At 42.6% G+C, this 27115-nt stretch overlaps 1 protein-coding gene across 1 annotated transcript in view; it reads right to left on the bottom strand.

Moving 5' to 3' along the window:
• The window catches only part of bckdk (branched chain ketoacid dehydrogenase kinase), a 69081-nt gene extending 50094 nt beyond the window's left edge, over nucleotides 1-18987 (bottom strand). The window contains exons 1-3 of the mRNA XM_041196693.1: nucleotides 18485-18987; nucleotides 11201-11269; nucleotides 9235-9345 (exon numbers count right to left, since the gene is read on the bottom strand). Coding sequence (XP_041052627.1) covers nucleotides 9235-9345; nucleotides 11201-11269; nucleotides 18485-18745 — 441 coding nt within the window. The 5' untranslated portion in view covers nucleotides 18746-18987. The remainder of the gene's footprint in view (nucleotides 1-9234; nucleotides 9346-11200; nucleotides 11270-18484) is intronic.
• Between the last annotated feature and the right edge of the window lie 8128 nt (nucleotides 18988-27115).

Genomic DNA, 27115 nt, shown 5'->3' with positions numbered 1-27115 from the left:
TACAGCAGCAAGAAGCAGCCAAGGATAAAAGAAAGCCTGAGAGCAGAACCTGCAAGAGATCAAGGGGAGCAGAGAGTCAGAAAATAGAGCTTCAAAAATCACAAAACTAAAAGCATGGAGTTACATCACAGGACAGCTAACTCTTAAATAAATCACCAGTTTCTTTTCTCAAGCTAGGAAACTAACTTGCTGTTACTTTACTAAATTAGAACTTAAAACTAGACAGCCAATTAATTAAAACTAAAATAAATTAAAAATTAATTAACAAGTCAAATAAATAAGTGAAGACTGGATTGACATGGTAGGGCAGGTAGTGTGCTGTAACTGCAGCACACGGGAGCATGCGGAGAATATTGCAATCCTATGCAACCTGCAGCACGTGCAGCTTGAGGAACATTGGCTCAGAGCTGCAGACAATACCGGGCATCAGGGAAGGGGAGAGTTACCTGGACCCTGTTCTAGAGGGCAGTCACACCCTTTAGGTTAAGTTGAACTTTAAAGTTAGTCAATGGTCAGGGACAGGAGGATGTGACTGAGAGTCAGGCAGGCATGGGGAATCCAGAATGAAGCAATGGAGGAGCCTTGCCTCCTGTGTGGATAAGAATAAGGGCTGCAGGCTAGATGGACAAACTCACCAGAACACCATGGCAGTAACAGGGGGCTGCATATTCAGGGGAATAGATACTGTTCTTTGCAACCACAGACTGATGATCCGAAGATTCAGCTGCCAGCCCCATACCAGGTTTAAAGACATCTCCTCATGGCTGGAGAGGAACTTAGAGTAGATGGAGAGGCGGGTGGGGAGAGAGGATCCAGTTGTCATGGCTCACATTGAAACAATATCATCGGTAGAATTAGGAATGTTATTTTGCTGCGAGAGTTTGAGGAGTTATGATTCAAATTAAAAAGCAAAATCTCAAAAAGGTAATATGCACAGTGGATAGGAGGGAGCCTGTAGACGTACTGTACTTGGATTTCCAGAAGGCATTTGATAAGGTGCCACATCAAAGGTTATTATGGAAAATAAAAGCGATGTGTGACTGGAAGAGTCATGTGGGAGGCAGGGGTTTTGCTCCATGGGCCATTGGTACCAATACCGGCTAAAAGAGGAACATGGTTTGATTGGGACGGGTTCCACTTAAACCAGGCTGGAACCAGTGTCCTGGCAAATTGAATAACTGGGACAGTAGGTAGAACTTTAAACTAATAAGGGTGGGCGGGGGTAGAGGGGGAGGGTTCAGGAAAAGGTAAATTCACTAGAAATGTCAAAGCTCTGGAGTAGAGCAGCAATTTGGATAAAAATAAACAGTGAGACTCAAGGAGGGACAGTGAGAGTAACAAAAGGTAACAGGGCTAAGCTGACAACAGGGATAATTAGAAAAAAGTCAAAGCTAAAGGCCGTATATCTGAAGGTGTGAAGCACTAACAGATTACATGAATTAATAGCAGAGGTAAAATTTAATAGATTTGATCAAGTAGCCAATACAAAGGTGTGGCTGCAGAGGGACCATCGTTGGGAACTAAATATAACAGGACACTCACATTTTAAAACAGATAAGCAAAATGGAAAATGAGGAGGGGCAGCCCTAATAATAAAAGGATGGGATAAAAGACAGTCGGAAAGAGGATCTTAGCTCAGTCCCTCGGGACCGAGGATAATTTACTTCCGCTCGGGCTCTACACGTTCTGAGATGGCTGGTAAGCCTGATTTGTAATCTGCAAACTCTGCTACATGCCGGCCGGGTGGTGCTGAAGGGTTGGTTAGATGGGGTGCTTGGAGGTTTTGTAGTATCGATTTCACCTCTGCACATCTCCGGCAACATCTCTCAAGCTGTTTGATGCCTTCCTGAATGAGCATTCTCCATTTTGGTCAATTACAAATGAGAGAGAACTAAAGGTCTAATAGGAACTTTTGGAAAACAGTATAAGTAAGAAATAGTACTGGAGAAATTAATGGGACTAACTGGCAACAAATCCCCTAGACCAGACAGCCTGCATCCTAGCAATTTACAATCCATGTTACTGACTTAGATGAGGGGCTGAGTGTAATGACGAGCTTTCCAAACTGTGGGTCACGATCCCCAATGGAGGTCCCAGAAACAGCAAATGGGGTCACAAGTTCCGCCACCTCTGAGACAGCATCCCGCACAGGCACCAAGGCCCAGGCGACAGCTGGCAGTGCCCTACCATGCCCTGCTCGTCTTTCTCCCCGAGGCAGGTGGAGAGGCGTGATTAACCTGGCACATGGACGGCAAGGCTTCATAAACATCTTACATAGGCCACAAACTCCAAATAAGCGGCTACCAGTCCAGTGTTTGCACTGAGTGGGATGGCAGCTGCCTGGACGCTATTGGTGACAGGCCTGGGTTGACAGCCATCATCTTTATACAGGGCAATATGCAACTGGGCACATACACGACTGCCATCTTTATTGGGGGTAAAGTGCAGCAGGACATGCATGATCATCCTGGGCCAGGAAGCTGATTAAGAGAGGTTTCTCTGAGTCTTCTGCCATGGGGATTATGGATAGCTTGGCTGAAATTTACAGAAGTACATGAAATAATAGCCTTTTTACAAAGTAACTTCAAACACAGATTTTCATGCAAATGGAGGAGGAGTAGGCCACTTGGCCCTTCAAGCCTGTTCCATCATTCAGTAAGATCATGGCTGACCTTCATATTTCTGAGATGTTGATTTTTAACATGTGAATTTTAATAATTATATTTAATGTTACTATGATGCTTTATTGCAGTTTTATTTTTGTTGGTGTCTGCGGTCATGGCAATTTTCAAGTGTTAAAACGGAATCACATTAGAAAATAGTTTGGGAAGTGCTGGTGTAATGTACGCAAGTTTGCTGATGATACAAAGTTAGGTGGGAAAGTAAGCTGTGAGGAGGATGGAAAGTTGCTGCAGTGGGACATAGGCAGGTTGGGTGAGGGCTTGGCAGATGGAATATAATATGAATCCACTTTGGTAGAAAAAATAATTTTAAAAAAGCAGAACATTTTTTGAGCAGAGACTGGGAAATAGTTGCATTCACCGCTTACTGTCCCATCAAACTATATCAGCAGCAAAGCTGGATGTGTTAAACACAACTCCCTCATTCACAACACAAATGTAGATTGCAAATAGCTAAATGCCAAGTACTCTGTGGAACTTGCCAGTTACAGTCTGCCAACCCAAAAATGTCCTGTTTATTCCTACTTTGTTTTCTGCCCATTAACTAATCTTCAATTCATGCCAATATATTATCTGAACCCCAAGATTCCTAATTTTATATAATAACATCTTGTACATGAATTACAGAAAGCTAACATTCAGCTACAGCAAGCAATTCAGAAGGCAACTGATACCTTCAATTTTGTGGCAAAGGAATTAGAGTTTAAGAGTAAATAAATCTAATACTATTATTATTGGCTACCCTCGCTAGCAAGGCCAATTGTCTTCTATAAGTCAGAAGATGGCTGATGACACCGATTCAGGATCGGCAGACTTTATGACACGTAGGGCACTTGTTGTCATGTTGGATGTCTGGTTGTGTTATCAGTTCAGGTCATGGCATGTTCTTTTCACTGCTTTTGCTTTTCCTCTTCATTTTGTTGTCATTGGGTCTCATAATGCTGGGATCCTTCCCATAGACTCTGCTGCCATCTGGTTCAGACCAAGGCGATGGGTCTCCCAAGAGTTGATGTCAATGTTGCATTTCTTCATGTTGGCTTTCAGCACATCCTTGAAGCGCTTGTTCTGATCTCTTCTGGTGCATCTGCCCTGACTGAGCTGGGAGATGACCACCTGCTTTGGGAGCCAGGTATCTGACATCTGAACTTTGTGACAGTCTCCTCATTTGCTTAGTCTAAACTGATTACTCCAACATTTATTCTGTAGAGGGGACACTCTCAGTAATCTGCAGCATTTTGTGTTTCTCCACAAGTGCATAATGGGGTTTGTACTGAGGGCCCAGTTGCAGAGGTTGGCTGCACAGGGCCGCTGGAATCTGTTTAGCAAGGACCACTTGGCTGTGGAAGTTCAAAACCAGCCATTCAACAGTCGGAGTTTGTCACAAGGAACTTGTTAGTGACTTCCCATCTTTCCCATTCCTTCATCCAAATGATATCTACTGGTGCTCAAGTTGCTCCATATGGGGCACCAAAGTGTAATATGGGCAGTACATGGGTTGAACAGGTCATCATGGAGTGGCAAGCGAGTTGCAACATGGGTAGCTTCAACCAGCTTATGGGTCTTCGTCAATCAGCAAATGTATGGGGCAAGTGATGCTTACAAGGACAGGAAGCCAAGGGACAGGTGTTGCGCACAGGGTTCCATTTATGTTGTGCATAATCACATTCAATTGAGTGTCAGGAAGATGTGTGATCTTTGCCAATCAGATGCACAATACTCTGCTGCGGAGTATGATAGGGCAAGTGCTGAGGTCCAGAGTGTTGTGGCAGCAGCACCCCAAGTAGATCCAGCAAGTTTGAGAAGTAGAATAATCCATTATTTTGGCTTTAAGTTAAAGTACGAACTTGTTTCTCCATCTCAAAAACAATGCAAAGCATAATCTTTTTATACCTTATTAAAAGGTACCCTGACAGGAACAATTAACAATTACAAATCAGTGATGGTTAGTCTGAGTTTTGATGCTCTTTCTATTATAGCTGTACTAAGACAGATTTCTCACACTGCAGGTTCAGCCTCTCTCAAGGATAGTGCTCTGGATTGGTTCCACTCAGCAGGCCAGGGTTTAGGAATTTAGAGCCTGGGTCCTCTCAGTATTCTTTTGGAGCCTGATCAGCAATCAGGAGTGTCAGCACAGAATTACAGCCCTCAGCTCTCATTCGCCCCAATGTTCATCAGCAAATGGATTTACTTATGGAGCTGTGGTAAGCGGAAAAATTTCTTTATTTTAGCCACCAGCAAGAGATAAGGGAAACATCAACTTTCCAGGAATTGGTCAAAAGACACAAGACACTGTTTTTGCACAGATCTCTCACAAACCTCTATCCAAATCCTGCCAGTGGTGAGCATCTTTGCCCATGGGGGCAAATATGTTCCCATAAAGACAAAGTGATGGACCAAGTCTGGAGATCTCCGGATGTCAAGGGACATAAAGGTCAGGATTAAGAAAAAAGGGGGCATAGATTTAAGGTAAGAGGTAGAGGGCTAAGAGGGGAATTGAGGAGAAATGTTTTCACCCAGAGGGTAGTGGGAGTCTGGAACTCACTGCCTGAAAGGACAGTTGAGTCAGAAACTCTCGTAACATTTAAGAAGTATTTAGATATTCACTTGCGTTGCCATAGCCTCCAAGGCTATGGGTCAAGCGCTAGAAAATGGGATTAGTGTTGTCAGATTTTTGTTCACTGGCACGGACACGATGGGTCGAATGACCTCCTTCTGTATTGTGAACGTCTAAGCTCGTCTTCAGCATCCCTTCCTTGCAGCAGGGTAACCTGCAACTTTATATGAAAAGCCCTCTATTATAGCGTGCATAGTCTGTCATGCTCCAGATGGCACACAGGTATAGTGATGTAGCAGCTGTTACTGGTCTAGTAATCCCCAGGCCTGCACTAATAATCCAGAGAACCTGCACTCAAATCTCAGCAAGGCTGCCCATGAATTAGAACAAAACAGAAACTCAAAGTCAAATGTCAGCAAAAGTGGAGCATGACGTTGTCAGATTGTAATATATAAGCCCACTGGCTCACACACGTCCCTTTAGGAAAGGACATCCGAACAGTGGAGATAAAGTTCAGCTGCTCCTTAGCAGCAGCTTAATAGACTGCAGTACTGTATGAAGAAATGTTCAGACATTACAAAACATGTGACTTGTCTACAAGAGTCTTCCCGAGAGAGTGGTGGAGGCTGGGTCATTGAAGGCTGTCTCAGTAGTGCCTGAATCACCTCTTTTTGTATGGTTCTGACACACTTCCTCTCAGTATTGTCTCTCTATCCCTCTGGCTGTCTTGAAGCCTTCCCCTCTCCTGCAAGTCGCTCTTTCCCTGCCTCCTCTCCTTTCTATGTGCCCATCTATAGCTTTTATTTGATGATCATTGTTATTCTCCTGTGTAATTTTATTGAATAGAAACATAGAAACTAGGAGGAGTAGGCCATTCGGCCCTTCGAGCCTGCTCTGCCATTCATTATGATCATGGCTGATCATCCAACTCAATAGCCTGCTCCCGCTTTCTCCCTATGTCCTTTGAACCCTTTTGCTCCAAGAGCTATATCTAACTCCTTCTTGAAAACATACAATGTTTTGGCCTCAACTACTCTCTGTGGTAGCAACTTCCACAGGCTCGCCACTCTCTGGGTGAAAAAATTTCTCTTCATCTCAGTCCTAAATGGTCACCCCCGTATCCTCAGACTGTGGCCCCTGGTTCTGGACTCCCCCACCATTGGTAACATCTTTCCTGAATCTACCCTATCTAGCCCTGTTAGAATTTTATAGGTTTCTATGAGATCCCCCTCATTCTTCTGAACTCCAGCAAATATAATCCTAATCAACTCAATCTCTTCTCATATGTCAGTCCTGCCATCCCAGGAATCAGTCTGGTAAACCTTCGCTGCACTCCCTCTAGAGTAAGAACATCCTTCCTCAGATAAGGAGACCAAAACTGCACACAATATTCCAAGTGTGGTCCCACCAAGGCCCTGTACAATTGCAGCAAGACATCCCTGCTCCTGTACTCAAATCCTCTCGTTATGAAGGCCAACACACCATCTGCCTTCTTTACCGCCTGCTGCACCTGCATGCTTACCTTGTACGAGGACACCCAGGTCTTGTTGCACATTCCCCTCTCTCAATTGATAGCCATTCAGATAATAATCTGCCTTCCTGCTTTTTACTACCAAAATGGATAACCTCACATTTATCCACATTATATTGCATCTGCCATGCATTTGCCCACTCACTCAGCTTGTCCAAATCAGCCTGAAGCATCTCTGCATCCTCCTCACAGCTCACACTCCCACCCAGCTTTGTGTCATCTGCAAATTTGGAGATATTACATTTAGCTCCCTCATCTAAATCATTAATTTTTACTGAATAGCTGGGGTCCCAGCACCAATCCCTGTGGTACCCCACTAGTCACTGCCTGCCATTTGGAAAAAGACCCATTTATTCCTACTCTTTGTTTCCTGTCTGCAAACCAGTTTTCTATCCATCTCAATACACTACCCCCAATCCCATGCACTTTAATTTTACACGTTAATCTCTTATGTGGGACTTTGTCGAAAGCCTTCTGAAAGTCCAAATAAACCACATCCGCTGGCTCCCCCTCATCAACTCTACTAGTTGCATTCTCGAAAAATTCCAGTAGATTTGTCAAGCATGATTTCCCTTTCGTAAACCCATGCTGACTCTGTCCGATTCTGCCACTGTTTTCCAAGTGCTCAGCTATTAAATCTTTTATAACGGACTCTAGAATTTTCCCCACTACCGACGTCAAGCTGACTGGTCTATAATTCCCTGTTTTCTCTTTACCTTTTTTTTTTATACACGCTATATATTAATATATTTAATAAGAATATTTATGTAATATTTATTTGTAGCAAAATCCTTTATGTACAATGTTCTATTTTTTGCAAAATCATTGTATAAAACTCTCATATAAACAAATAAGTGAAAGCTTTGAGGAGCTCTAGCTGCATAAATTGCTAACATGTTAGATTTTCCTTATGGTGAAAACCAATAATGCTCAAGTGATCAGAAAATCAGTTTTCATAAATTTCTTTGTAGTACTTTTGGAGGGGCAAGCAGGAAAGTGGAGCTAAGGCCACAATCAGATCAACTATGATCTTATCGAATGGCAGAACAGGCTGGAGGGGCTGAATGGCCTACTCCTCCTAATTCTTGTGAGCAATGCCATAAAGCAAAACTGGAGAGGGTTTGAAAAAAATTTATAAAGATGATACCAAAACTTAACCATCAGAAAATGGTGAACAGGCTGGGTCTCTTTTCTCTTGAAAAGAGAAGACTTTGTGGTGATTTAATAAAGCTTTTTAAAATTATGAAAGGCTTTGATACACACAGGACAATGTTTCCACTTGTGGGGAAGAGCATAACTAGAGGCCATCAACATAAGATAGTCACTAACAAATCTAATTGGAAATTCAGAAGAAACTTCTTTACCCAGAGAGTGGTGAGAATGTGGAACTCGCTAGTGGTTGAAGTGAATAGTATAGACACGTTTAAGGGAAAGCTAGATAACCATTTGAGGGAGAGGGGGATAGGGGGTTATGCTGTTCAGAGTCCATTGAGGAAAGATGGGAGGAAGCTTCAGTGGAGCATAAACACTGGCATGGACTGGGTGGGCAAAATGATCTGTTTCTAGGGTGTGTATTCTACACAATCAATATATTGTCATGAGACATGATATAAAAGGTTCATCGTTTTTGAAGCTCGGTGATCATTTCTCAAGTGATCTTGCTTACATTCCTCTCTGGTGCGTAGTTTTCTTAAAAAGGAAATTTTATTGAGTTTAGCGCATAGATCACACTGCACTTCCAACTTCATCCGTGATAATGGAGTTCACAGACTTTAGCAATACTAATTGGTTTTCTGCTTGTCTGATTAATTCATCAGTGCCTCCAAGCAGCAAATGGGTTTTGCATCTTGTAAATAGATACCAGTAAAGTTGTTTCTAGACAATAGCCAAGTTCTGTGTCTCGCTCATGGATTAAAATGCAAGAAGTAAAACTGTTCAATTCCCTCTTCCTGTTCCCATCAACAATCCCTTCTTCTTTCCCTTTCTCAGTGGTGCCTGAATCACCTCTTTGTATGGCTCTGACACGTTTTCTCTCAGTATTGTCGTCTATCCCTCTGGCTGTCTTGGAGCCTTCCCCTCTCCCCTCTCTTGCAAGTCTCTCTTTCCCTGTCTCCTCTCCTTTCTATGTGCCTATTTATAGCTTTTATTTGATGCTCATTGTTATTCTCCTATATAATTTTATTGAATATTTACGTGCAACTTATTTTTAGCAAACTCCTTTATGTACAATTTGTTTTATTTTTTGCAAAATCATTGTATAAAACTCTCATATAAACAAATAAGTGAAAGCTTTGAGTTTAGGCTGCATAAATTGCTAACACACTAGATTTTGCCTTATGGTGAAAACCAACAATGCTTAAGTGATCAGAAAATCAATTTTCATAAATTTCTTTGTACTACTTTAAACAACGGCTTCTCAATTTAGTAATGGTGCTTGAGTGGATTCTCTTTTAATAGGTTGCACTTACCACCTGCAGAATTGTGGGATTGCAGCCAATGATGAAGGGAAGGCTCCGAAATCCCTTAATCCGATGGGCGATGCGGACAGGCAATTCGTTGTAGAGGTACTTGGCACTCCGCTGTGCAAACAAAAAGAAATACTAACCTCAAAACATCACTGGCTTGACCCACACATAACTACATATAACACACACACACTACATTAATGTGCCTAAATATACACCTGAAGTGCCATAATCTCCAGGGTTATGGACAAAATGCTGGGAAGTGGGATTAGGCTGGGTGGCCCTTTTTTTTCTGGCCGGTGCAGGCACGATGGGCCAAGTGGCCTCCTTCTGTGCTGTATACCTTCTATGATTCTATGATTAATTCTATGAAGATTCTTGAGGCAAACTTGAACAAGTGTCAGATTGCAGGCAAGTCCTTTTTCTACCACTTTCACTGCCTCACTGAAAATATCCAAAAATCGTCCTAAACATTTCTTTTTAAACCTGCATAATCCATTTTCTCTGACCTTTGATATGCACCCTTCAATTGAATTGGTAAAAGATATAAAAAGTTACAAACAAAATATTAAAGAACGTTCGGCCATTTTGCAGCATAACTCATGTCACCAGCAGTTCCACAACTAATACTTCAATGTTTGAAGGGGCAAGTTCTAGTACTTAGTAAACAGCCGACAACATGGGATTCAGAAGAGGAAGAACCTGCCTGACCAATTTTTATATTTCCTGGAGGAAGTAACAACCTTTGGACCGTGGAAGGCCTAACAATGTGATGTACCTTCCGAAGGATATATTATTTACAAAGTGCTTTAATTCTGTTTAAAATGGTGGGGATTAGAGGTGAACCTTGGGATTAGCAAAGAAAGTGGCCAAAAGTTGGAGAACCCAAGGGAACCTGTTAGAAGGTCAACGTCAGAGTAGCAGCAAATACCAGGCGAGACGCTCTGGGAATTATGTTGGAACCACTATTATTCCCGACATACATCAAATTACTTGAATTCAGAAATCCAAAAACACAGATGTACACAAAGCTAGGGGTGCTGAAACCTAGGAGCAGGAAACTGGAGTTTAGACAAAAGATCAGCCATAGCTTCACTGAATGGCAGAGCTGCTGTTCCTATTTCTTAGTTTTACATTCTAATGGACCCAATTATAAAACTGCCACCTCAACTCTGGCTAAAATCGATTAATGTATTACAATGCAGGGAACTTACTGATCTTTAATGGCTCACTACCACACTATTACTTTACTTCCTCAAAGATAAAAACAAAAAAACTGTGGATGGTGGAAATCCAAAACAAAAACAATTACCTGCAAAAACTCAGCAGGTCTGGCAGCATCGGCGGAGAAGAAAAGAGTTGACGTTTCGAGTCCTCATGACCCTTCGTTCTGTCGAAGGGTCATGAGGACTCAAAACGTCAACTCTTTTCTTCTCCGCCGATGCTGCCAGACCTGCTGAGTTTTTGCAGGTAATTCTGTTTTTGTTTTACTTTACTTCCTCACTGGGTCACCAGGGAAGAACTCTTATTGATGAGGCTTTAATTCCTGGTCACCAAGCAATGAGTGCAAATATTACATCAATAAATTGAGATCACATCCACTCATTAATGTGATCCCATGGAGGTGAACGGCACTTTCTATCATGAAGATCAGCATGGCAAAGTTTCAGAATTAATCATTACTTATTTGCAATTTTCCATCAAGGCTGTCATGGTGGATAGTCTTTCTTATAGACTTATGAAAATACAGCTTTGCAGTTAGTCAAGGGGCAACTTTGTGCTCCACACTGCTTATACTGTATCATAATTAGCTTTTTTTATTACGCATCTATGAATTGCTTTGGGACATTTGACTCTGCTAAATGTGCTATATAAATGCAGGCTGGTGTTGGACCAACAGCTTCTATCTGCTGTTTTCCCTTGGTCCTTCCTTACCAAGACACTGGACTTTAAACTCAAAGCAACTTACCAGGTTATGACTCCCATCGGGGGTTTTCCCTGAATACAACATGGTAGTCGGAGTTAGACGTACGGATGCCTGAAAAATACAACAGGAAGGTGAAATCATTCATTCCCATTTCAGCGAACATGCAAATAATATTCCTATTTGTTCTTCTTGATCCCAAGTCTGGTAAATTTCCCTAATCCAAAAAACTATCATCTGTGGCTCAGTGAAACTACTCGCAGCTCACAGTTAGAAGGTTATAGGTTCAAGTCCCATTTCTCAAATTGCCTGCATAAACCTAGGTCGACGTGTCAGTGTAGCAATGAGGGAGTGCTGCAATGTCTTTTGAATGAGATGGTAGGCCACGGCCCCAGCCTTCTCTGGTCTGTGTAAAATATTCTATAGCACAATCCAAAGAGAATCGGAGTCCTCTCAGTGTCAAGGTCAACAATTGCCTCTTAGCCAACATCACTGAAAACTAACAACAAACTATAATGTGATTGCTATTTGTGAAACCTTGTTGTGTATATCTGCCTCCTTTCCCTACATAACAGTTGTAATGACTTGAGGAACCAGACAGGTTTCTACAAGAAACAGATAAACTTTATTACAGAGAGCTTTTCAGATGCTACATGCTTGATCAGGACCCTCATCAAGAAGTCCTGCCTCCCACATTACCCACACTTAGGGCTCATTGCTCAAAGCCTCCACAAACATCATATGACCCCTGATAGACAGCAGGACAGGTTATGCCTTCAGTTACTATATTTCCTCCCCTTTAGTTTTTTTTTTACAGTTTCTATTTACAGAGGAGAACATTTAAATATCCAACAACATATATGTGTATACAGCTTCAGGTATTCCTGAAGCTGCGGTGCATTCCTTATTTGGTTAGAGCAGTGTAGGCTCTACCACTTGAGGTTCTTCCACAGGATCGACATGATCAGGAACTGCAGCACAAGATACATCATTAGAAAGTGGCAGTTCAGGGTTTGGCAACACTATAAAGACATTGGACATGTCTATTCTAGGTTGATCCGTCACCTTTGGGATTAATGGTTTAACGTCAATCACAGGCAGAATAGTTGGTTGTTGGAATGTCTATCACGAATATGGTCCACTTGCTTTTGAGCAATTCTGTCTTCCACTTGCACCTGGAAGGATAAGGGACCAGTCTCTGAATCAATGGTTCCAGGAACCCAACAAGGTCCACTTCCAAAATTCTGCATGAATGCTGTGTCTCCTGCAGTGAATGTGTGAACTTTGCTATGAATGTCGTGAATTCAACTTTTGATTACTCGATTCCTCTCTACCTTCCCCTCCAAGTTTGGAAACACCAGACTTAACCTTGTGCATAGGCGGCGTTTCATCAATAATTCAGACGGTGTTGAACCTGTAGCCAAATGAGACATTGTACAATAATGAAGAAGACAGTGATGCTGTGGCAATGCCCTTTACCTGTATAGATTCTCCAGTGTATAGCTTCAATTTGGCGGTTGTCTGCTCCAGACTCAGTGGCTGGGTACCTTCATTTAGGTATTTGAAGGTGTGCTCTCCCACCATTGTGGTTGAGGCTCCCGGATCTACCTCCATTATTAGTGGTTTCCCATTAACTTGGACTGTGACGGTGACAGGTTCGGTTTTTACAGCGGTGACGTTATACAGGGAATAGATGTCGGTATCGGCAGTTTCAGGTATTTTCCAATTCAGTCATGTTGGTTTGCTGCTTTACGGGCTGTTTTGACTTTACCCTCCATTGCCTTACTACATGGCCTTTCTTATGGCAGTAATGGCATTCTGCCTCCTCGAATCTGCAGGTTCTGGTCTGTGGTCACTCCCATCTGTAACAAATTAACCTTGGAGTCGCTGCTGAAGTGTTTCTACTAGGCCTTGACATTGCCTCTCACTTCGCTGCTGTGTGTCTGGTTTTTGTACCATACCCAGCAGTAGATTTGTTCCCCACATGAAGAACAGCGCCGAGTCGCTCGCAGCGCTTTCCATGGTGAGGGATATTTCCAGGGTGCGCTTCAAATCACTGTCGACCTGTGCGAGCACATGGCGCTGAATGGCTGGAGCGAGTTTTTTTGTGCGTGGGGTGGGTGGGTGGGGCGGAAAGGAGTTTTGGCGAGGGAACCCGAGCCCTCGAAACTGTGAGGTTTGTTTTATTTCCCAAGCAGGTTCACTGCCTGAAGGTCAGCCCAGTTCCCAGGCTGGGGAACAGGACAGGGGAAGCTGCAGCCCAGGAGCTGTTAGGGAACCTTCAGCTGGGTTGGTGGGAGTTTGCGTGGGGTGGTCCCGAGATCCGGGAAACCCAGTCAGCCTGGTTAAACCTGGGAAATATTTAGGCAGCATCATCAAAATGGTTAAATGGCCGACCTGCCTCATGGGGGCTGCTTGGTTGTCTGTTCCAGTCCCCCCTATGCCTAAACTGGAAGTGGGCATGTTGGACACAGGTTGGGGTTGAGGTTTTTAAAATTTTAACATCCTACCTGACTCCCAACCCATTCATTACTTTTTTTTTTGAGATGAAATTCTGCACATTGTCTCTGAAGGTTTCCCCAACACCAACTTTTGGCCGACTGGTCTTTAAGTGCAGGCATTATCCCTCTCCCCTTTGTTTTTGAAAGGTGCGTAACAGTTCAAATCCTTCGGTCATCTGGCCCCATTTTCACATCTGTTATGGTCCCCAGCTGAGGTTACCCCTGGACAAGCCTGATTCCAGGGTCATCACATGCACTCAAGCTGTCTTCCATGTACTCTCTCTCACCAACTCAGTCGTCAATAGTACCACTGATTCACATGACCATAGCAAAGAGTTACAGACCTTCAGTTGTCTCTTTGGACCTCCTTGCCTCTTCTCACGTCTTCAAGCCTGAAGCTTGGGGCCTTTCTCTGCCCCTCGCTCTTAATTTCACTTAACAGGACCTTTTCCAGGTTTCTGTCCTTCCTGTGACCAGAACGTTTTCTTGGGACCGTCCCCTGTTCCATTCCCTTGGGTCTTGGGGTTTTTCTTTAGCCTGGGGCTTGCTATCTGACCCTTAGATCCAGTCTCTCCTGGCTACTTCCAACTAACTTTAGCTTAGAGCTGGCTAGCTGCCCCTTCTAGGCTGCTTCTCTGGCAGCTATCTTCAAAACCAGCTAAACTCCAACAACTTCCAAAATCAAACTGCTATTTCTAGCTGTTCAAGGTGTGTCTGTGGGAGGGACCGGCTTCTCTGGACCCATGTTGCTAGGTAACAGCCCAATTCTTCTACTCTTATGTTTGCTTAACAATTTATGTCGTAAAACTCATTAGAAATGCTGGCACCTTTTTAACCTCTTCCTAACACAGATACAGAACACAAATCAAACAAACTTTCAGGAGTTAAAACTCATTCCTAACACTCAAAAATACCAACATAACTTGCTTAAACTATTTCCTAACACCTCCAAGGAGGATTAGAAAATTGGGGCCAAGCCTTATCCAGCCTTTACCCTGACACCAGGGAGTCAACACACCATGCAGGTCTCATGATAATAGTTGTAGAAGCAAGTGTCTATTCCCCTAGTGAATCCTCTATGACCACTGCATTTCTACACATTTCTCTGTCTCTCTCTGCAACCATTTTCCCCATAGTGCCGTGAATGTGCTCTAGACCACATTCCTCAAAGTGTGGTCCCCTCCACTGATATTCACTCTGCTCTCTGGGAGGATTCCTGCACTGCCTGTCTCTTACTATCCTGCCTGTTGGCTACTCCACATACTATCCTCCAAAACTTTCAGTAGCTGCATGTGTAATCCAGGAAGTTCTCACTCACATGCCCTGCAGTCATTCCAGCTGCTCGTCAAACTCAAAAACCCCAAGCTCAAGCCCAAGCAACTGGAGGTATTTTCTGCCCGTGATTATCTGGGACACATGAAGCATCCTGAGGTTCGTACATGGCACAGGATTTGCAGGCAATGGGTCTTACTGCCTAATCATTTTGCTTAAAAAAAACTTTTAGATCTAATGAATAATTCTGAATATTTATAGATTTACTGTTGCTCCTGTGGCGTCTTCTTGTTACAAAGTGTGGCAAGGGGCATTCGGTGCAAATCACTGCATTTAGCAGATTCCCCCAGCTCTATGCATACAGCTCTGTGGTGTAGCAGACATTCCCCTAATATATACCTTTTAGAAACTTTCCTAGTTAAAACCAGCCAGTCAACAGCCAGCCCACAACAATCAACACTCTATCAGCCATAAGTGGGTAACTTAAAAACTGACTTGCAGTTTTAAAGCAAAGTCTTAAAATAAGAAAAGCATGTTAAGTTTCCATTTGGTAACACACTCTCTGTACCCGCTACCCATTATTTACCACGCTCACCAAATTCCTACTGTCACTAGGTTTGACAGATTCTCCCAGCTTGGAACTTCACTGCTAAATGAGTGTGAGATACTAATCCCAAGTGGGTTACACACTTCCTGAATGTTTTGTCCTCACTGCCAAGTCTGCCGTCCCACAGAGACCATAAGAGATACCATGATCTTGCCAACAGAATCAGTGCTCACACACCAAGTGCATCACAAGGGTGGATGGAAAGATAGGATGCCAGTGATTTCCCAATGTTGTACTCCGACTGCATGGTTCCACATGGACTGGGGATCAGACCTAGAAGTTCAGTGACTGAAACTCATTGGTCAGGGAGTTTGACATCTGCACATCAGATGTGACATAAACATGAGCAGGGTTGCATTTCAGTCTCCCTATTCTACAAAGGAAAAAAATATATATACCTGGAATTCCCACTACTCAATAAGCCCTGGTGAAAAGTATGAACATGTGAACATTGGACGAAGACAGCTCTGGATATTTCCACAAACCCTGAATAAGCAGCTACCGGTCCAGTGTTTACACCGAGCTGGGCGGCAACTGTGCAGCTTCCACCAGTGACAGGCTGCAGTTGACAAGCGTCACCTTTATATGGGGCAATATGCAGCTCGGCATAGACATGGCCGCCATCTTTATTGGGGGCAACATGCAGCAGGACACATGCATGACTATCCTGGACCAGGAAGCTCAATATGGGGGGCTTCACTGAGTCTTCTGTCATGGGATTATGGATAGCTTGACTGTACACAAGTACATGAAATAACATTTTTACACTCACTTCGAAGCACAGATTTTCATATTTGCATGATGTTGATCTATCATATGTGAACTTTAATAATTATATATTGAATGTTACAATACTGCTTTATTGCTGGTTTGTTTTTGTTGGCCTCTGGGTTCGCATTGATTTTCAAGTGTTAAATGGGATCATATTGGAAAATAGTTTGGGAAACACCACCCTTTGGAACCCTCGCTCTAGCAAGTTATTGGTTGCCATCTGGAGGGCAAGAAATATGGTTGCAGCTATATTGGTATTGGTGGCCAACTCCATACTGTATCACAGTGCACAACAAGAGATTATTATTGTGGAGCATTAGCATTGTGAAAATCACACCCTGTTCGCTATTGACTATTCACTACGGCATCCTTAACGTGAATTCTGAATTTCATGGGACATGGTCTTATAGCCTGGATGATCTATACCAAATTTAAGATACATCTGTTTGGAAACTGTCTTACGGTTTAAAAAAATGTTTGTTGTCAATTGGGCAAATTTTGGGCAGGGCAGTTTTGTTCTGAACTGCTAGCTCACACAACATAACACAAAAATCTAAGGAAAAGCTGGGGCCCTTTTCTCTAGAAAAGAGAAGACAAGGGACCAGTGATGGTGCAGTTAAGCAAAATGTATTGGTTGTGTTTGATTATCTCAAGTACTCAATCCCCTACCTCCTTAATTCTAGCCTCTATAGTACTACAAAGTGCAATCAATCTGGTACTATGTTACAGAAGACCATGGCAATGAACATGAAAGAGCATTGCTTTTCAATACTTTAACTACTAGCCACATGCAGCTAATATGGAAATCCAAATGTAGCTAATTAGCAAGTAAATGAATATTTAGACTACAGGGCATATTATCTCAATATTCAGATTTTCATGGTGGTTCTGAGAGCTTAGATTCTTTTGGTGGTAAAATAGTGAGCAAAGATACAGACTGACGTTTTATTTCTTTGGATGCTGGGCTGTGGTAAATGTTTGTTAAGTAAATTCATCTGTATTTTGAGTGTGTGTAAAGCATGTTCTACCAAAACACATGCATGGGACTAAAATTGAGTCTGACTTCTCTTGGCTAACAGAGAAAATACCAAACTATTCAGAGAAATTAGGCTTTGTACAAATGATGCACAATAACTTTCTCACTGCGGAGGTTGTAAGAAAAGTCAAACAAATTAAAATGATTGTCAGTTTCCAGCTGCTTTAACACTATCTGCCCATGATTTTTGAATTCAACTTCTAATAATGTCACCTCTGTATAAACTAAATTGGTCAGACCAATGGAGTTTTCCTGTTTGGGAAAAAAATTCAGTCAAGAGGAGAGATAAACAAGACGGGAGTTACCTCTGGCTGCTCTCACCGACCCCTAGTGGTCAAATGCAGGGGGGGCACTTATTGAGTCTCTTGACCAATATAGGTGTACGGTACAAAGGAAATTCCAAAGGGAGAAAATTAAAAATATACAAATTGGGAATTTGACCAGCTCCCCTGATCCCCGTCTGTTATAATTGGAATCAATTAACATTTCCAATTGGTTCAAGTAGCTCATACATTTCTCCAGTAAACAAGATGTGTTTTTATTATTCTGTGCATAGGCTTGGGGAAGGTTTCACCCCTCCCCCCGGGGCAGATTTTACATAAGTGCTGTGTATAATGCGAATCTGAAAGCAGAAATCCTATGATAGCTGGGATTCGAAATAATTAGTCGCTGGCAGATCCTCCAACAGAAGAGGCCGCAGCTATCTGAAGCAGTTAGTTAAGTAATAAGCCAAAAACATTTATATTCTCGAGAATGACAATTGGAAAATATGAGCAAATATCAAGGCATTGTGTGGTAAACAGGGTGGGGGAGGGGAGATAATCTCTCAATCACAACAGTGTTCATCAGAAGGTCAAGCCCCAACTTAGAGCTGAGTAGTGTAGCAAATAAATTTTGCAGATTCCCAAAACATATGCATCTCTATATAGCTAGTTAACCTAAAACAATTGTTTCCTCATAATAACAAATAAATATAAATAACAAGGCTTAAAATCATTTACTAACCCAGAGGTTTGAGTTTCATTGTTTGTTGTATGTGAACTGTTATTTAATAATTATTGCCGTCAATCCCCCCCCACCCCAGCCTCTTCTAGAAAAAACACAACCTTGGAAAAAGACAAGAGGAGGATTATGATCTCGACCTTTTCGGCTGCTGCATCTATGGCAGATTGATTGTAGAAAGAGGTGACAGTTTTCGATCTTTCCCTGGTTAGTTCAGAGCAGCCAGTCAAGGAGGAGGTGGACCTCCATCTCCTCAAGGTGAAGCCGCCTGCAGGATTCAGCAGGGTCGCGGCGGCGGGGCCGAGTGCAGGGGAAGCCGGCACTGGATACACTGTGGATCCTCCAGCCTTGCTCCATAACACGCTCAGCGCGACTGCTCGGTTTCCTGGTAGCTTGGCCATCCTTTTCCCCCACCTTGGGTTCTTTTTTAACTTAAGCCGGCTGGCTACACGCAGCTCTCCCCCTCCCCCTCCACTTTCCTTCTTGTTGCCCGGTTTTAGTCCATGAACAGAAACATTAGGTGGTTGCTTTTTAGGCAATTTTGCCCGCTGGGGTAAACCCCACAGCCCTCAATGCGCTCCATGTCCACACACCAGCTGAAAGTAGCTGCTTCAGTCATGCAGCAACTGGCCAAAGACAAACAACAACTGCCCCAGTCTCACTCATTGGCTTATTCCAGCCTGTCATTTAAATATTAATAACATCATCACCAATCGGAAGAAAGAAATGGTCTTACAGACGTTGGATACTACAGACGTCACCATGACTCAATTTTATGTTTCACTGAGGTTAAACTTAACAAGAACAAAATAAGAAATTTCCCCTTCCCATCCCACAGCTACTTTCACACTTTTTTTAAGGAGACATTTCTCCTGTTTTAATAAACGCAGTAAAATGAGGGCAGCATCGCCATCCGTTTCTGATGAAAGCTGAAATGTTAACTCCTGTTTCTCTCTTCTCAGATGCTGCCAGACCTGCTGAGTATTTACAGCATTTTATTTTCCCTCTTTGTTTTGGCCATCCGCCTCATGTTTTTGCTGCCACAAATTTAAACTTAAAAGCTATAATATAAATGCATCTTGAACTTCTGTACCTAAGCAAGGGTACTGATTAAAAATCACATCTTCATAGGAGCTCAGAATGAATATTGCCTTATCTGTTGGGGAGGTGTAAATGAAGTTAGTTCAACAATGGCTGCCTGCAATTAAGCATGTGTTTAGTCTTACTCGATCGACTGCAAGATTCTGGAAAATATGGACCTTTTTCCATTACTTGGGAGCTTTCTCGCGAAGCAAGCAGACATAGACAACTAAATTCATCATCGCCTCCACAGTGCCAGATCAGCCTTCTGTTAACTAAAAGAGTATTTGAGGACCAGGATCTCAAACCTGGGGCTAAGATCTTGGTTTACCAGGCAGCAGCGATCCCCATGCTCTTATATGTTTCGGAGGCTTGGGCGACCTACAACAGGCACCTCTGGAGAAGTACAGTCAGCACTGCCTTCACAAGATCCCCCAAATCCAGTGGGCTAGAAAGGTGGACCAACAGCAACGTCCTCTCCCAAGCCAACATGCTTAGCCATTATTGACACAAAACCAGCTCCACTGGGCAGGGTTTGTTGTTCATAAGCCTGACACCAGATTCCTGACGCAACTGCTCTACCCATAATTCGGCGGCAGGCGACTCCCAGGAGGACAGTGGGAATACTTTAGGGATGCCCTCAAAGTATCCCTGAAGAGATCGAACATCCCCCATCGACTCATGGGAGACCCTGGCTTGTGACCGACCAAAATGGAGAAGATTCATTCAAGAAGGCACTGAGCACATTGTGAGACGTTGTTGGAAACATGCAGAGGCAAAGTCACGGTGTCAGAGGGAGCGCACAAACCTCCAAACAACCCATCTCATCTACCCAACCCTTCAAGCACCACCTCATATGGCAGAGTCTGCTAATTGTGCATTGGACTTATCAGCCATCTCAGAACCCATCGAATCGGAGGGGAAGCAAGTCATCCTCAATCCCAAAGGACTGCCTAAGGAGAATGAGAAGTTAGTCTTACTTAGTGCAAAACACAACAGAAAGATGGCAACGAGGCTGAGATGGAAGTCTTTTTTACATTCCATTTGCAAAATTAAGGACTGAAGAACATTGTGACACATTTCTGGAATTTCTAACCGTGATTTTGAGGAAGTTTATGCGGTTTGAAAGATTGCTCCAAGTGCATGTCACATTCAGGTACACAGTGAGTCAGCGTGGAACATAATTGAAAAATGGTACTGAAGATAAATTTGGGGACAATGGTGGAATTGTCCAAACAAAGAGGACTAATATCATTATGAATGAAGTTCACACATTTGGCTGAAAGTAAATAAAATAGGAGATAAGGATAAGGTAATATTTTCCTCACCATAATGGGGCCAGATGCTCTTGAGATAGTGTCTAGCCAATGTTACCTGTGAAACCCCAACACTGTGGATTATTCTGAAATTAATGAGATTCCGGATGCTTATTATGACAGACTAAGACTGTGATTGCAGGGTCGCTCTCTGTGAAAGGAAGTAGTTGCCAAGACAGACTGTTGCAAATTACATTTTCGAATTAAAGAATCTTTCCCATCACTGTGGAAATCAACCCTTAGGGACAAGTTTCTAGGATCCCTAAAGAACAATAAAATCCAGGCCAAGCTTTTGAGTAAAGGGAATAAGCTGATGTAGAAGGAGGCCTGCGATTGAGGCCTCGCCCATGGAAGTGGCAGAAAGAGAGAGCTGTAAATTGTAAGGAAGTTCTTTTTCTGAACCAGTAGGGGAGGTCCACTGGATTTCAATGAGATCCTGGCCAGGGCAGCCAAGTTGACAGGCTCAGTCAGAAATTTAGATCTTACCATTGCCATGGTAGCCACTAACTATTTAAATGCCCCTGTTTCCAGTTAGAGTGCTATCCCTGTGGGAAAATCAGTCATATCCAGATGACATGTAGGAGTAGAGGAAATAGTAATGTTCCAGGTAATGGCAAAGCTCCAGTTCGCAGCCGTGCAACAGGGTCGAGGTCACTGGAGATCCAAAGTTAGTTCATAAGTCTGGAAATCCTTGAATATGAACGAAGTGGAAATAGAGGTTGATGTTACCAAGCAGGAAGATCAAAAGTTGTATTCAGTCAGAGTCAAGAAAAACAGCACATGGAAGGTGAGAGTCATAGGGCTGAAGATAAAATTCAAGTGCCCACGCAGTAGAAATGAAAGTCGGAGATTCGTAACTTACTTTCATCAATAATAAAGCTGAAGCTGTGTCCGTTACCTTGGAAGGAGAGTATAAGAAATCCCAAAGGCACATTCCCTTACATAAAATTGGTGTGAAACTGCTGTGATTAGTTATTTATTTATTTATTCTTTCATGGAATATGGCTAGGCCAGCATTTATTGCCCATCCCTAATTGCCCTTGAGAAGGTGGTGGTGAGCTGCCTTCTTGAACTGCTGCAGTCCATGTGGTCCAGGTACACCCACAGTGCAAGTTCCAGGATTTTAACTCAGTGACAATGAAGGAATGGCAATATAGCTCCACGTCAGGATGGTGTTTTGTCTTTGAGGGGAACTCGCAGGTCGTGGTGTTCCCATGCATCTGCTGCCCTTGTCCTTCTAGGTAGTGGAGGTTTTGGGTTCTGAAGGTGCTGACGAAGGAGCCTTGGTGGGTTGCTGCTGTGCATCTTGTACATGCTATACACTGCTGCCACTGTGTGTCAATGGTGGAGAGAGTGGACGCTGAAGGTGGTAGATGGGGTGCCAATCAAGCGGGCTGCTTTGTCCTGGACGGTGTCAAGCTTCTTGAATGTTGTTGAAGCTGCACTCATCCAGGCAAGTGGAGAGTATTCCATTACACTCCTGACTTGTGCCTTGTAGATGGTGGACAGGCTCTGGGGAGTCAGGAGGTGAGTTACTTTCTGTAGAATTCCCAGCCCCTGACCTGCTCTTGTAGCCACAGCATTTTTATGGCTTGTCCCATTCAGTTTCTGGTCAGTGGTAACCCCCAGGGTGTTGATAGTGGGGGATTTAGTGATGGTAATGCCATTGAATATCATGGGGATATAGTTAGATTGTCTTTTGTTGGAGATGGTCATTGCCTGACATGTGTGGCGTGAATGTTACTTGCCACTTAGCCCAAGCCTGAATGTTGTCCAGGTCTTGCTGCCTATAGGCACAGACTGCTTCACCTGCCACAGACCCAGACTATCAGCTATGTCCTTTAGGACTCAGTCAGCTCAGTCAGTAGTGGTGCTGCTGAGCCACCCTTGGTGATGGACATTGAAGTCCCCCCACTCTGAGTATATTTTGTGCCCTAGCTACCCTCAGTGCTTCCTCCATGTGGTGTTCAACATGAAGTACTGATTCATCAGCTGAGGGGGGGACAGTTGGAAGATGGTAGTCAGCAGGAGGTTTCCCTGCCTATGTTTGACCCATGTTTATTCCAATAACAGTATGACAGGGTTAGATGAAATTTGTATTGGATAAAATATCCTATTACATGTCATTGGTAGTAGGATGGAATTAAATCCCCTTGATGGGAAGAAATTGGCTTAAGAAAATATGGTTAAACTGTGCCAAGTTATTTGCAATAGAGATTAGTAAGAATACATCTGTCATTGAGGAAGTGCGAAGAGAGCACAAAGTGATTTTTGAGCAAAAAAGGGCTAAATGATAAAATTAGCCATTCATATGATATTAAATAGCATAAGTCAGCATGCAAATGTGGATGTTCTTCTCAGATTGCCCAGAGTGATTCATTTCTAGCCACTGAGTTACCTTTGAATTATTTTAAAAAGCACTTTAATAACTATTTACTTCAACATCCACTCCCTTCACCACCGACGCACAGTGGCAGCAATTTGTCCTCTTACAGCTCTGAAGAAGTCATACAGACATGAAACGTTAACTCTGTTTCTCTCTCCACAGATGCTGCCAGACCAGCTGAGTTTTTCCAGCATTTTCTGTTTTTATTTGTGAATTACTTTACATACACAAATAACATACCAGTGCCTGCCTGGGAAGTTACTGAAGAAACTCACAAAGACATGGTGTTCAGTAAAGTGCTCAATTATGTCACGAATGGCTGACCTAAAGAGTGTGTTGATGAGGATTGCAGGCATATTTCTTACATAGAATGAACTGAGTGTAGATCAGGACTGTCTCCTATGGGGTTTAAGAGTCATTATTCTGGCAAGGTTTGAGAAAGATTGTTAGAGGAACTTCATCAAGAGCCCACAGGGATAGTCTATATGAAAACAGTAGCAGGTATCCAAAGGTAGATAGAGGTATTTAAGAGTTGGTGAAAAGTTGTGAAGTGTGTCTTAGAATGAGAAATGATCCAACCAAGGTCCCTTTCATGCCATGGTCAAACAGGAGAAAACCATGGGAACGAGTACAGGTCGATTTCTTTAAAGTGGAAGGGAAAGAGTATCTTATTATGGTTGATAGCTATAGCAAGTGGATAAATGTTGAGCCAAGCCCAATAACCACAAATGCTAAAACAATTAAGATTTTGAGAAGTTGATTTGTAATTTATGGCTTGCCAGAGGTATGGTTTCAGATAATGGTCCACAGTTTATGTCAGAAGAGTTTGAAATATTTCTGAGTAAGAATGAAGTCAAACACACTCTAATATCAAAAACAGAATTACCTGGAAAAACTCAGCAGGTCTGGCAGCATCGGCGGAGAAGAAAAGAGTTGACGTTTCGAGTCCTCATGACCCTTCGACAGAACTCTGAGGACTCGAAACGTCAACTCTTTTCTTCTCCGCCGATGCTGCCAGACCTGCTGAGTTTTTCCAGGTAATTCTGTTTTTGTTTTTGTTTTGGATTTCCAGCATCCGCAGTTTTTTTGTTTTTAACACTCTAATATCACCATGTCACCCAGCATCAAATGGTGCTGCAGAAAGAAGCGTACACGTTGTAAAGAGGTCTTTGCTGGAGTACTTGCTAGGTGATAAGCTGGGCAGTAATCTCCATGTTTCTCTTTGACACAGGCTAGATAATTTTCTGTTCTCTTACATAATAGCCCCATAGTCTCCAACAGGCCGCTCACCTTACACATTCGAGTTTAACACAATCCTAGGAAAGTTTAGTTTGTTTAAGCCTGATGTCAATAACCAAATAAGAGAAAGGCAAGACCAAGTGAAGATGAGTCATGGTACCTCAAGCATGAAACTTAGAGAGTTCAGTGCTGGTCAGAAGGTCATGATGAGAAGCCATCAAGGTGATAAGGAAAAGTATGTGCTTGGAGTTATTGTAAAGAGATGAGGTGCATTCAGATATCTAGTGAAGACTGTAGAGAGACTCTCTCCGTGTCATATTATTTGCATGAAAGAGGAAATCTGACAAAGGGAAAGCATGAAAACCCTCCTATAGTCAAAATTCCTCTCACAGTCCCAAGTGAAAGTCAGAAAGGAAAAGAAAGTCGCAAAGAAACTGAAAGTTTGTCGTTTTCATAGAATTTACTGATAGAGCAAAGTGAGTCAGGGTCTTTGATTAAAACAAATCAAGCAATGACACAGTCCCAACTATTAAGTGGAGCTGGTAGTCAAAGCCGGAGTTCAGGTTTGACACAGTCAGAGATATTGAGACAGCAGAGTCAAGCGAATGGAAGTGGAAGGAGACACACAGACAGAAAGTGAAAGAAGCCAGATTGGTTAATTTAAAGTATGTAGGAAGGAAGAAGAAAAATGCTGTTCTTTTCATTATTTCTTGTCACATGATGATATTGTTGTTAAACACATACTGGGTAAAAAAGAGTAAAAAATTTTTTTACATGTAAATTACTCTGGCAGTATTGGTCACATATGTTTTGGTTGTGATTATAGTAAAAACATGTATGAAATCCAACCTGTTAAATTTCAGGTATTGTTGTTGTAGGTTTAGTCATATTGTATTCTGGGAACTTATGTACTTGTACCAATTTACATTTTAATGTATAAGTTTTTTTTAAGTAGGGAGGAAGTGTAGTATATTGCAAAATCAGAACATTTTGTTATGTTGCCCTCTCTGCTGTCCTCTCTGTTGGGGAAGTGTAAATAAAGTTAGTTCAATAATGGCTGCCTCCAGCTAAGCATGTACAATACACAAGTAACAATTCTAAGCAATGATGCAGCTTCTATTTCATCTTGCAATCAGTATTTTTATTTATTTGTTCAAGATATTGATATAAATGCAGTTTTTCGGAGGTTAGTTAAAGGCATGCTGACTTTACAACCAAACAGCAAACAATGCAAAGTCCCACTTTGTAAATACAGTCACTTTAGCACTGTAATACTTTGTATTAATTAACAGAATGTAGGCAACATTGGCAAAGCCAACATTTCTTGTCCATGCCTAACGCCTTTTAGAAGATAATGGTGAACTGCCTTCTTGAACCACTGCAGTGTAAGTACTCTCATGGCCCTGTTAGTATGGCATACCCAGTGTTATGATCCTAGCTGAGGTTACCACTGGACAAGCCTGATCCCAGGGTGGAACCCAGCTTGATAGAGCCTAACTTTTATTTGTTTGTTTAGATAAGTGGAGAGGGGCTACTGAACAGTCACCGGAGTCAGCTAATGAACTTTTAACAAAAAAAAACATTTATTAAGCAAGTAAAGATGAACTATATTACAATATTCATTCATCAACAACTATACCTTAATGGATATATACAGATTTGTAAGGATAACACAAGTTACAAAAGCTATCTTATACTCTAATGTTCACAGTAACTACCCAGTCCATGTAAATCTATGGCACCCTGTGGTCAGACACACCACCTCTGAAACCGAGTGACAGATGCCACCCCAGACAGATGCTATGGATCTCTCAGCAACTCCCCACAGATGCTTGTTACACTGTGAGCTAACCAGTCTCACTGAACTCTGTCTTTCATATGAGGGTGTGGAATAGAGCTTTAGTCAGCTAAAGTGTCTAATTCACTTAATGTCACTTCCTCAAACAAAAATGATCACGGTAGTCCTCAACATTGCCTCCAGACCCCAGGAAGTCTCATGGTACAGGGGAGGTGGTATTCAATGTTCATGACCAAGAGAAATTTTGTAGCTCCCCTACTGGCCAAGTCTTGTACAACATGGTTGTCAGATTGGACTTGGGGTAGGTGGTGAGAGAATCCAAGTAAGGGATAAATCTCCTCAAACTTGTCCTCACCAATCTGACACACATGCACCTGTTTCAGGCAGCATTGGCAAGAGTGATCACCACACAGTGCTGGTAGATACAAAATCTCATCTTCATATTATGGATGCCTTCAGGTTACATGGGATTACCACCCTGTTAAATAGGTTAGTTTCAGAACTAAACTAGCAGCTCAAAACTGGGTATCCATGAGGATGTGGGCCATCAATAGCAGTAAATTGTACTCAGACGCAATCTGTAACCTTATAGCCTGGCATATCCCTCACGCAACCATTACCATCAAGCCAGGGGACCAACCCTGGTTCATTGAGCGTAGTGTAAAAGGAGCAGCACAAGGCATATCTAAAAATGAGGTGCCAACCTGCTGACGTTACAACACAGAACAACATGCATGCTAAATAGCAGAAACAGCATGCTCTATATAGACAGCTAAGCAATCCCATAATCAATGGATCAAATAAAAGCTCCACAGCCCAGCTATATCCATGTTGTGAATGATCATGGACAATTAAACAACTGACTGAAGGAGTAGGCCCCAGAATATGCTCATCTTCATGATAACAGGGCCGAGCACATCAATGTAAAAGACAAAGCTGAAGCATTTGTAAC

Source organism: Carcharodon carcharias, chromosome 10 (genome assembly GCF_017639515.1).
Source record: "Carcharodon carcharias isolate sCarCar2 chromosome 10, sCarCar2.pri, whole genome shotgun sequence".
In the NCBI taxonomy this organism is placed as follows: Eukaryota; Metazoa; Chordata; class Chondrichthyes; order Lamniformes; family Lamnidae; genus Carcharodon; species Carcharodon carcharias.
The sequence above is the reverse complement of the archived record's forward strand: the minus strand, read 5'-3'. Positions and strand labels throughout refer to the sequence as shown.